Source organism: Austrofundulus limnaeus, unplaced genomic scaffold, assembly GCF_001266775.1.
Source record: "Austrofundulus limnaeus strain Quisiro unplaced genomic scaffold, Austrofundulus_limnaeus-1.0 Scaffold254, whole genome shotgun sequence".
Lineage (NCBI taxonomy): Eukaryota > Metazoa > Chordata > Actinopteri > Cyprinodontiformes > Rivulidae > Austrofundulus > Austrofundulus limnaeus.
Window position 1 is genome coordinate 467,753 of NW_013952656.1, and position 12,351 is coordinate 480,103.

General features: G+C 39.9%; 2 protein-coding genes across 3 annotated transcripts in view; both read right to left on the bottom strand.

Annotated features, from left to right (window-relative positions):
* The window catches only part of vcanb (versican b), a 42,930-nt gene extending 33,746 nt beyond the window's left edge, over nucleotides 1-9,184 (bottom strand). Inside the window, exons 1-3 of the mRNA XM_014020503.1 lie at nucleotides 9,061-9,184; nucleotides 6,343-6,420; nucleotides 1,130-1,561 (exon numbers count right to left, since the gene is read on the bottom strand). Of these exons, the coding sequence (XP_013875957.1) occupies nucleotides 1,130-1,561; nucleotides 6,343-6,409 (499 nt within the window). The 5' untranslated portion in view covers nucleotides 6,410-6,420; nucleotides 9,061-9,184. The remainder of the gene's footprint in view (nucleotides 1-1,129; nucleotides 1,562-6,342; nucleotides 6,421-9,060) is intronic.
* Nucleotides 9,185-11,608: 2,424 nt separating this feature from the next.
* The window catches only part of xrcc4 (X-ray repair complementing defective repair in Chinese hamster cells 4), a 52,452-nt gene continuing 51,709 nt past the window's right edge, over nucleotides 11,609-12,351 (bottom strand). The window contains exon 8 of one of the 2 annotated variants that reach the window (XM_014020506.1): nucleotides 11,609-12,270. In XM_014020506.1, coding sequence (XP_013875960.1) covers nucleotides 12,183-12,270 — 88 coding nt within the window. In that variant the 3' untranslated portion in view covers nucleotides 11,609-12,182. Of the gene's footprint in view, nucleotides 12,276-12,351 lie in introns of both variants that reach the window. The other variant, XM_014020504.1, reaches the window with a different exon arrangement.

Here is a 12,351-nt window from a genome sequence, read left to right on the forward strand (position 1 = left end):
ATTCGAATCGTTCGTGAACGTCTCATCACTAGCTGCATTCAATTGAACTCAAAAGGCAAAGCGTGGATTTGTGAATGATATCACATTTAACTTTACCACGCTCAAATCAGAACTCAGATAGCATGAGGTAGCTATTTGAAAATGTAGAGGTTCAAGTTCTCCGCCAATCCAAGATATATTGAGTTTGGAGGTCATGGTTTTTCTTTTTGTTATTATTTTAGTCACTAACAAAAAGCTTTTTAAGCCACTCAAAAAAAATCTGCAATTTGATTTTAAGTATTGTATTACATTTGTGATACTTTCGCACAGTTCTACTTATCTTACTTGTCAGGGCTTTGTGCCCTTCACTTAACATAATTTAGTTGAATGTCACAACACATTAATGTTTAAAAGTGTCAAATACCAGTTTAATTGGTTTGTTGATACATTGGCCTACTTCTAGTTAGAAGACTTTCAATAAAAAGTCAGGAATCAATTAAAAACAATAAAGAAGACATTGTCCAGCAGTCTCCAACAGTGCTGACACTAAAAAAAATGAGTTAATGCTCACAGATGTGGCCAGCTGCTAATCATTGGTTGGCTTGTTGTGTATAAGAGGCTTCAGGACCCAAACACATTCAGCTGTTCGCTCAGGAAAAAAAAACTGCAATACTTCCTTTGTTCAGGCCAAACTAGCCACTAAACAGACGTTATCCAAATGTCTTTCATGACAACAGCATAATGTAACAAAAAAAAAACTGGACTACAGATGAGTACTTTGTTATGCTCAGCAGTGGTGTCTCCTTTCTTTGGTGTGGTCTTGCTTTGTTAAAAGATGACATTTGTAAAAATTGAATCAAACCTACAAAACTAATTCTCCTATGATCTGTCTCTGGCTGAACAAAAGACTGTTGTGTTGTGCTTGTTTGGCTTCAAAGTACCAGCTGAACTAAAGGACTGTAACCAAACTCAGAGCCCATCTCATTGAAGCAGGAGCCTGCATGCGGAGACGCTTTTCATTACACTTGTTGACACCTTTAGCTTTGAAGTTACTGCCAGCGGTGCACATCTGGATGCAGTCACTGAGTTTGTAGACTCCTGACACAGAGTGTTAATTTGCCTGTTAAAGTGCGAGCAGTGCTTAACTCACCGGAGACACTGAGGCTGACGGTGTCTTGGGTATCCTCGATCCCACGCGTCACCTCGCAGCGGTACAGGCCTGCGTCACTCGCCCTGACCCTCTCAATCATCAGAGAAGCGTCTCCGACTGAAAGCGGGTGGTTGGGCACAGACACCCTGTCCATGAAGCTCACCCCCATTTTCACCTTCCCATTGTGGGACACCAGCACCAACGTCTCCTGAGACTCCTCCGGTTTCTCCCAGCTCTCCACCTTCACCCACTTGATCCTGAACTGGTCTTCGGGACTCAGGCCGTCACCAGGGGCGGGCGTTGTGGTGTGCGTGTCCACGACGCCAGGAGAATCTGACATCATGGAGAAGTGACAGGGCAGGACCACCTTGCTGGCCAGAGATCCAGCTGCCTGCCTGACATTCCGCATCTTCACTGTCATGTGAGCAGCATCTGGAGAACGAGAGGATGTATGAGTGTGGGTCACAAGCTGGTAACACAAAACATCCTGCAGAAACGGATTCATTCATTTCATGTCACTCTGCAGTTTGACCATCTTGTTCATATTTATTGGATGAAACAAAAGCTGAACTTCAGGCATTACAAATAGATGCAGTGTCTGGATTTACTCTTTTTATAGAGTCACAGAGAGTTTACAAAAATGGAGCCATTGTTAGAACTGTAGCACGAAAGTCAAAAAGTGACATCTGTGGGCAGAGGTACTCCAAGATTTAAACCATATAGTTTGCCATTAGAGTAAATTGATTAAAACACGTTCACAACTGATTTTTAACCTTTATCAAAATCAAATCAAATAATCCTTAAAACAAACACTAAAACCTATAGATGTTTGAAGTTTTCTTTTTATTTGAAACTCAGTTGAAATTGCTAACCAAACTTGAACTTCGCATTTAATTGCTAAAATGTCTCAGCTCCATAAAATCAAACATGATATGTTGCTTTTGGACCCCAGTGTCTCAAAGGTCTGCAGCTATTGGAGGCAAATTTGCAAATAGCTTTTTTTTTGTGAGTGGCTCTAAAATAACCCTAAGGTTTCTCAATTATTTGTGTGTTCAAAAAATGTGTGTCACAAAACTGATTTCAAACTAGTCACAGAGTTGTATCAGGCATTTTATGACCGCCTCAAACCCTGAAATGTACAGATTTTAGCCCCATGTGTAAATCTCTTCGCACTCTTCCAAACTGTTTTGGAAAAATGACGAAAAATACAAGACTTGTTCCTATAACTTAGTGCAGTGCTTTCCAGTGGGGTGCACCAGTAAGCTCTTAAAATAAATATATTGTATTTATTATTTACCTTTTTTAAGAACTCATTGGCCTTAAAGAAGGAGCACCACATAAGTCAGGATATCTCACTTATCTTGATGCTATCACAAAATCGTTAATATAAAAATAATCTTTAAATACATTTTACGTTTTAAATGAATGAATCATTGCAGCAAAATAAATAAATTTAAAAGGTGAAACATAATCAATCTTGTTCGTTTTCATAACGCAGTGTTTCCCCTACCATAATCAGGTGATTAGGTGGTGCCAGAAGATCATACAATGGTTTGTACAGATAAACTTTTAAATATTCTCAGATTATCAGTAGTATTTCTATGGAAGCAAAGAGCGGACATTTTCCGTTTATATATATATACATATATATATATACATATACATATACATATACATATATATATATACATATATATATACTCACCGGCCACTTTATTAGGTACACCACGCTAGTAACGGGTTGGACCCCCTTTTGCCTTCAGAACTGCCTCAATTCTTCGTGGCATAGATTCAACAAGGTGCTGGAAGCATTCCTCAGAGATTTTGGTCCATATTGACATGATGGCATCACACAGTTGCCGTAGATTTGTCGGCTGCACATCCATGATGCGAATCTCCCGTTCCACCACATCCCAAAGATGCTCTATTGGATTGAGATCTGGTGACTGTGGAGGCCATTTGAGTACAGTGAACTCATTGTCATGTTCAAGAAACCAGTCTGAGATGATTCCAGCTTTATGACATGGCGCATTATCCTGCTGAAAGTAGCCATCAGATGTTGGGTACATTGTGGTCATAAAGGGATGGACATGGTCAGCAACAATACTCAGGTAGGCTGTGGCGTTGCAACGATGCTCAATTGGTACCAAGGGGCCCAAAGAGTGCCAAGAAAAGATTCCCCACACCATGACACCACCACCACCAGCCTGAACCGTTGATACAAGGCAGGATGGATCCATGCTTTCATGTTGTTGACGCCAAATTCTGACCCTACCATCCGAATGTCGCAGCAGAAGTCGAGACTCATCAGACCAGGCAACATTTTTCCAATCTTCTCTTGTCCAATTTCGATGAGCTTGTGCAAATTGTAGCCTCAGTTTCCTGTTCTTAGCTGAAAGGAGTGGCACCTGGTGTGGTCTTCTGCTGCTGAAACCCATCTGCCAAAAAGTTCGACGTACTGTGCGTTCAGAGATGCTCTTCTGCCTACCTCGGTTGTAACGGGTGGTTATTTGAGTCACTGTTGCCTTTCTATCAGCTCGAACCAGTCTGCCCATTCTCCTCTGACCTCTGGCATCAACAAGGCATTTCCGCCCACAGGACTGCCGCTCACTGGATGTTTGTTTTTTTCTTTTTCGGACCATTCTCTGTAAACCCTAGAGATGGTTGTGCGTGAAAATCCCAGTAGATCAGCAGTTTCTGAAATACTCAGACCAGCCCTTCTGGCACCAACAACCATGCCATGTTCAAAGGCACTCAAATCACCTTTCTTCCCCATACTGATGCTCGGTTTGAACTGCAGGAGATTGTCTTGACCATGTCTACATGCCTAAATGCACTGAGTTGCCGCCATGTGATTGGCTGATTAGAAATTAAGTATTAACTAGCAGTTGGACAGGTGTACCTAATAAAGTGGCCGGTAAGTGTATATATTTCTGTTTTTTTTTTCTCTCAGTATCACAAAACAACAATGAGCCTTTTCTCTGCTTCTTTCTTTAATATGTTATTGTCATCAGAGTCAGACACATCAAGCAATAACACAACTTGTCATGGAGCAAAAAAAAGTCTCTTGGAGCCACGGTCCAAACATGACAGGAAGTCGGCCAACTTGGATCAAAGCTGCCATTTTCTCTCTTTTTGTCTGCAGGTATCTGAGTGAACTCCTCCTACAGCTTTTAACTTTCAGACTTCAGAACCACTCAGCACAGTGTTAAGGCACTGGCAATCAAACAATATCATTATCACAAAATAATGATGAGTGTATTCTTGAGATAACAAGTTGATTGTGTTGCTATCACAAAATAAGAATGAGTGTTTTCTTGAGATAACGAGTTGGTTGTGTTGCTATCACAAAATAAGAAGGAGTGTTTTCTTGAGATAATGACTTAATTTCCTGATGGTTTTTTGAGATAATGAGTTATGGCTTTTCCAGTGCCAGCTGAGGGGACCAGGCTGTCCTCATTGTTACAGGAAGGTGCACAAGAAGAAAACCATAACTTGTTATCTTGATAAAACACTCATTGTTATTTTGTAATAACGACATAATTAACTCGTCATCTCTCGTTATTTCATGAAAATGACATATGTCCATTTTCTCATGATAACGGTATTGTTGTTGTTGTTGTTGTTGTTGTTGTTGTTTTTGTTGTTATTTCTCAGAATTTCTTCATTATTGCTGGTTCATTCACCAGGGACTAACCAGGTTCCTCAGGTTTAATCACTGTCTGGTGTTCAGCCAAGTACTCGTCAAAGTATGCGAGCGACTCCTAGCTGCAAAGTCTTTTGCATTTCTTTAGCATAGACTCTACAAGGGAGATTGTCAAGTTGCTCTTGAAATCATCTCTTCATTGTTCCTAAAGTTCCAATTACAACTGGTATCCACATGCATTGGATTTCTTTCTAGATCCTTGTACTTTGATATTTTCTCTGCTTCTTTCTTTAAAGGCACAGTGTGTAGGATTTGTTGTTTTCAGCAACATCTAGTGGTTGAGTGGTAAAATCATCCTCTCTGGTCCTCCTCCCACCCCCACTTCTAAACGCAAAGGAGTTTCTACGGTGTCTCTCAGGTGTCAAAAACCTTTGATAATTCCAACCGCGATGTCTACCAGCAGCTTCAGGGCTAGTGATGTTTCAAGTGGTAAGCTTATGAGCTTTAGTAAGTAAAATTATCCCAGCTACAATGACATACAACAAATATTACATTTATAGTATTACAACTAAAACCGTTTTTGACGCCGTCACCGCAGTTTGTCCTTCATGAGCCTTCGTAGGCAAGATGGCGGTGCCTGTAGTGGTGACCCGCGACCATGGAGATATAAACAGCTTTTTATAAGGTAAAAATAACAAAACAAGGTCTTTGTCTGCAATGATTAGACATGTTTTTTTTTATTGTCATTAGTGATTATCTTAATTTCAGCTAAAAGAATTGATAAAATCCTACACATTGTGCCTTTAAGATGTTATTGTCATCGTGGATAGACACATCAAGCAAGGAACACATTTTGTTGTTCTTGATGGTCATATCCCACATGAATATATTTATTATTATTATTATTATTATTATTATTATTATTATTATTATTATTATTATTATTAACGACACAAGAAAACCATGACAAAAAATTATATGCAGAAAACATCTGCTCTCGGCTTCTGCATATTTCAGTTCAAGAGTTGTGCAAAAGAAAATTCAGTTCCATAGGGCTGGCATGACAGAAAACAAATGAGAACCACTGACAGTGCAAGATGGAGGTGCAAAATGCCAAAAATGAGGGAGGCTTGTGACATTTTTGGATATGACATATTTTTTTCATGACGTTAATGTCAGTATTACTTTGCTCAAATGAATGTAAATGTGTTGCAGCTAAACTGACAGCCGCACTTATTGAATGTGTTCAGTTTTGACACCATAAATGGAGGAAACAGACATTAGGTGAAACTCCTGCATGAAACAGCAATCTGTCTTCTTCCCGGATGACACATATCGGTAAAATTTGAGATGTGATTTGATCTATCCTTAGTCCTACTTTTGCACTCTTTGCTCCATGTGCACGTGTGTGCTGAGCAGGAAAAAAAGGACTAAGTCATTAAATTGATGCTAACTTTCCACTTAGTCAGTCTGGCACCTGCAGATCTGTCACATGTGTTAATACATTCAGGAGAGAGGGTGACTGAGTTTAGACTGAGGCTGGCATTTCTCACTGGATGTGACTCACCTGGCTGATGGCCTGCCGAACAGAAACACACAAGCCAGAGCAGGTGTATGAAGATGTGTCCAGTCATCTTCACACAATCTGTGAGAAAAGTAAAAGAAAAAAAGAGTCATTTGGTCATTTGTCTCTTTCTGTGATCTTACTGTCTAACCCAAACTTCATGATGACTAAACCAAACCTAACTTAAGTTATAGCTGCTGCTGAGTCAGTGAACTCAGTTCAATTCAGTTCAGATTATTTATATAGCGCCAAGTCACAGCATGCATTGTCTCAGGTCACTGTACATGAAAAAAAGAACAAACTGAAGAAGAAGCCAGCAGATTGTGTTGAATCACTTCATCACAGTCTCCCAGAACTGTCAAGATGGATGAAGCGACTTAATTAACTTCCATTTTCTAATTATCTTACTTGCATTTATATTTTTATTTCATTTTCATTTATTAGTTTATTTGACAGGGACAGTGCGCACAAACATAGAACAGGTCAAGTCTGTAACTGATGCGTTTCACAAAGTATGTAGCTACAGCTAATTTGCAACTCTAGTCCCTGGTTGGCAGGAAAATGTCTTTGTCATTTAAATGGAGGGGCGGGACCTCGAATTTTTACCGTGGCCAGCCAGTAGGGGGCACTCTTCTTTTGTGGTTTCAACTTCTGGCTTCTAGTTCTGTGTCTATTTTAATATACTGTATGTTGATAGATCAGTGATGTTCCATCAATGCTTAATTTGGTTGACTTTCTACAAAAACTCAACAAGGTAAATGTAACTCACTAATTTTCAGATTTTGTCTTTGAGGGAAAAATATACTTACTTACTTATACCTTTGGACTGTTTAGCTCTTTGCAAAGTAACATTTTTATGACCTACTGTACCTATAAACACTATAGGTCGACAGAAACTAACAAAATACATCCATCATCATCCATCTATTCATTATCTTTACCCACTTCTTCCTTTCAGGGTCACGGGGGGTCGCTGTGTGAGGGGCGGGGTACACCTTGGACAGGTCACACATCCATCACAGGGACACACAGAGACAAACAACCATTCACTCTCTCACTCACACCTAGGTATGTTTTAGAGTCATCAATAAGCCTAATATTCATGCTTTTGGTCTGTTGGAGGAAACCGGAGTGCCCAGAGGAACATCCAATATCATGAGTCATAAATGTAGCTGGTGGGAGTGATGTGTTCTACTCCTCTCTTGTTCACACACACATGCATGTTCAGCCTTTTGGCTTCCTCTGTTGTCAGCTCCGAGAAGCAACAAAGCGTCCTGTCCCGATCTTCAGCTCTCAATTCATGTCACAGCAGACTCTTATAGGTAGCTCAAGCTAATTGACAAAAAATGTCATTCCAAGTTGTACAATTTGATTTCCTCACAGGAGAGAGAAAAAAGTTCAGGCCTCTCAAGAACTATTTGTAGAAACTGTTCATGAAAAGTAAAGTTGAGCTTGCCAGTATTAACAAAACTGTGCTGTGCCAAGAAAATTGTTGTTAAAAAGGGTAAAGTATGACTTTTATAAACAGCAGCCGACAAATGTTTACCCATGTGAATTGAAAGAGAGGAAGACATCAAAAACATAAATGCATAGAACCTGATTTGGATCAAATGAATGTGTTACAACCTCTCTCTCTCTCTCTCTCTCTCTCTCTCTCTCTCTCTCTCTCTGTCTCTCTCTCTCTTACTTTTACAAAGACATTTGATGGAAACCTGGAAGTTGAAGCTGGAAGGCTGTCATTGGTTGAAGTATTAGTTTTATGTCTCATTCCTTCTATGAACACCAGGAACATTAATTCTTAGTAAAAGAAAAAAAACACTTCACATATATATTTTTTCTTGTATATTAAAGCATATTAAAGCTAGGAACAAGGAGATCCAAAAAGTTTGTCAAACAATATTTTGTCCCCAACTCTTACCATGGTTTTATGTGCTGGGGAATTTATTGTACCTGAACTGTATCAAAGTTGTTTATTTTTTATTTTTATTGCAGCATTAAACAGTAGAATCTCTTGGGTAATATGCTTTTTTAATATATATTTTACATCAAACAAAAGTTGCCTTTGGTCAATCAAATAACTTCCATTTTTAAGATACTGACCACATCCACTCTGTAAACTTTGCATTTTCTGTCAGTACAAAGTAACAGAGGTAAAATTCCCTCCTCTCTTAAGTTATTGTTTCAACTATCAATATTTAACTATACTTTTTTAAAGCTTAAGTTATATTTTTGACTCCACTTTGAGCAGATAAACGAACAAATTATGTTTCTATTTAAAGTGTTTCTAGATTTCTTTTCTATTTTCTCTTCATGTGTTTTTCCTACAGAGATGGGTCGTTTGCTGCTTTTGATATTCATCTTATTCTGATGCCAATAAATCACAAAGTAATTAAGACAAAAGGGAGACCAAGAAACCTCAGAGAACAGATGTTGGAGAACAGTTGTCCTAGGACCAGCTCTGAGCCAGCTGCAGGGGTAATAAAGCTCTCCCAGTGATCATGGGGTGAAGTGGTCAGTGGGTCAAACTGACATAGTTGGTCCCAAGCATCAGTGAGATCAATGGGTTTTTATCTTCAGGTTTTAGTTTTTTTACAGAGGGGACATTCACAAGCATCTAAAAATCTTCCTCCCCAAAAGGATGTTAGTAAATTATCACATACATGCATATGATCTTAAGGGAATTTAAAAAAGACAATTCTCAGGTTTGACATACACACATACCTTACAAATGTTGAAGGCCTGAAGACTCACTTGCTGGGGCTGAAGCTCCCAACTTTTCAAAGTTAAACTTCTAAAGGTTCTAAATGGAAAGCCAAAGTGCAGCCCCTCTCAAGCAGATGTCCTCCTTCACCTCTCAGCACTGGCTGCAAGTTCAAATTCACTTTGCACCCGCTAATATCCAGACATTAGGAAGAGGAGGGGCACAAGTGACCAATGACACAACGCCCAGCTCAGACACGGAGGGTGGGCTGAACGGTGGGTGGAAGAGGGGGAGGATGTCAGACTTCTGACAAAAAGAGGAGTACAATGAAGGAGAAAGCGGGATGTAAAGGGGTGGGGGTTGAGGATGGGGAAGAAGTGAAATGTGGGGAAACCAGGAAAGCCAGGATGGGGGAGAGAGGAGGAAGGGTGACTCACGGGAGTGTGATGAAAGTTGAACTCAAGGAGAAGTTACAAACAGCAATTTTAAAAAAAAGGGGGAAGGAAGGGAAAAAATTCTTAATAAATGAATAACAGTGGGGTCTTACTTTTGGTTGTAATTTCATTTTACCACAAACCCAAGTAATACATCTTCTTCTACTTCAGTGTGTGCTTCATTTGCCAAATTTGACAATTTTCACACACCTCTCTAACATTGCGGAGTAAACATGGCCTCAACAGTGTGATCCCACGATAGTTGTGGTGTAGTGGTAGAGCAGCCAGCTTGGGACCCGAAAGCCACAGGTTTGACTCCCCACCATGCCCATGCCATGGTGTCCTTGAGAAAGACTCCCATCCCCCAACTGCTCCCTGGGCAGCTACATAGGGTGTTTCTCCCGTTTGATGGGTCGAATGCTGAGCACAAATTTCATCATTGTATGGTAACATGCACTGATGATTAATAAAGTACCTTTACCTTCAGTTGGAACTCATGCCCGTCCATCTCTTTGTATAAAAAAAATAAACAAAATAGGGACCAACACCTTAAAGAAAACATACCTTGCTTTTAAAACCTACTTTTTCACATTTAAATGAGTTTTTTAATGTAAAATCGACTTTTTAAAACTTCATATCATGTTATAATGTAATTTCCCTCATCAAAAACATACTCCGTGTTGCTTTACTCATTTATGTTTGAGAAGTCTTTGAATCTCCTTTAGTAGCCATGTGCCATGCTGCCCAAACACTTACTGGTACAAAGCACCGCCTGTTGTACTTAGCTCCTGCCTGAAGCTCAGACCCCAGCAAAGCTCCCGCCCAACGGAGCACCCCTTCCCCAAAGCACTGTTTGAAAACATGCTGAAGTGGGAATGTCCAAAACTATAGGAGGTTCTTAAAGAGAGGTCAATTTCAAGGTGTTTAGATAGGCTATGAAGCAAAGTCAAATTTACCTTAGGAAACATCTTCATAACAACTGAAGGTAACATAGTTACTTGATTGGGGTATAGAGTTGAATGATGAGCCTGGAAAATACATAATACTGCCCCATTAACTATATAAAGTGGAACTCTAATACTTTTGCCTGAATTCCTCCCTATTGTAACTCCTCAAGCCCCTCTTTCACCCCTTTTCTCAGGTGTGTCTCAGAGCAACTCATTTTCACGCTGCCTCTTTAAATCCAAACAAGGCATTTCACACCGGCCCCCTCCAGCTTTCAGAGTGGTCCATTCCAGTGTGATAGAGGGGTTTACATATCCATCGGCATGGATTTCTGTGGTAGAACTTCAACCGGGCCAATCGGTGAACAGGAAGAGGAGTTTGGAATGATGTCTGTAGTTTAGCAATGGCAGTGGGGGAAATGAATGAATCCATTCAGTCCGTGTTCACAAGGCTTCCAAATTCAATTAAATTTGCCTCACAAAGCCTGCAGCACACATTTACAGCCGTCTCGTTTGGCTCGGTGCGTACCCTCCTCCCAGTAGGGGATGTTTACAGCACACGCAATTTCCGGTAAGCTTCTTAGCTTAGCCTCCTTCACGGTTGAGCTGTCACACTACCTCACAGCCAAATGTTAGAGATTGCGTAAATCATATCTAATCATTTTAAACTTCAACAGAGCCCGCATCTCCAGCAAGAAATCATTTCTTAATAGCCAAAAGTCCAGACCCTCTGTACAAAGCAAAGCGCAGAACAAGGGTCTGGTTTTTACCAGGCTAAGACTCCAAGTATACAACAAAATGCATTTAATGGCTAAAAAGGTAGATCAGTCCTTGGACTTTGTCTTATCAATGGTGAACAAAGTGACCAGATTAGAAAAAAACCTCAAGAAGCTCCTTCCATCATTCAAAAACATCCTCAGACAAGTCCCGCAATTCCCTGCCTAAAGTACACTTTTGGGCATTACAAAGAAGGCTTTGGCTGATTGTTGAACCTCTGATTCAAGAAAAGCATCCTGGCTTTCAGCCAGGTTTCTGGGAGAGTAGACCAGATCTGTGGCCTTCCATAGTTGCTGAGTGAGCTTGATTATGCAGTTCACATGTGTTCATGAAGGTGGATTAAAATTGTGTGCCCACCCTCAGGCATTTTGTTGGGGGTTGCTGCAGAATTATAAGGCAGTGGGACCACTGGGTACAGCAACTTTAATTCTTTATTCAAACGTTTACACTTTTACTAATGTTTTAAAACATGGTTTAGAGTTGAGGATAAATGGAATGTAGCAACTTAACTTGCACTTTTCTGTTCATGGAAATACAAAAAGCACAATATTTGTTCAAACAATTAAATAAAATCACAATCTTACAAAGTGTTCATTAAAAAGACAGAGTTAAAACATCTTGGACATTTTGCAATTTCAGATTTTAAATGCTGTTTTTTTTAAAGAAGTTCCAACCAAAATGTTATCCCATACCTGCAGTTCATTATTTCCTTTCATCAGTATTTGTTTTAACACATGCGAGCACAAAAACACACACAAACCTACACACAATTGTATTCATTGTCACTTTTGTAAACATTTAGATTTTTCTTACTTAAAACTTTAGTGCCATGAAAACTAAAACTATATATCATTCAGTCCCTGAGCCATTGCTGATATTTCCACAGAAATAACTTTAGTGCAGTCAACTTGCCATCTGTAAATTTGACTCCTTAAATGTAAAATTGTTGCAGTTTTATAGACACGACTTTCTTGAAGTCAGAAATCATCAAACAGGTCTTCGGCTGCTGAAGCTGCTGATGCAGGCTCTGCAGCACTCTGGGGAGTCTGGAGCTGACTGGATCCTGCTGAGCAGTCTGCCCTGTACAACATACAACGCACACACGCACACGCACACACACGCACACACACACACACACACACACACACACACACAC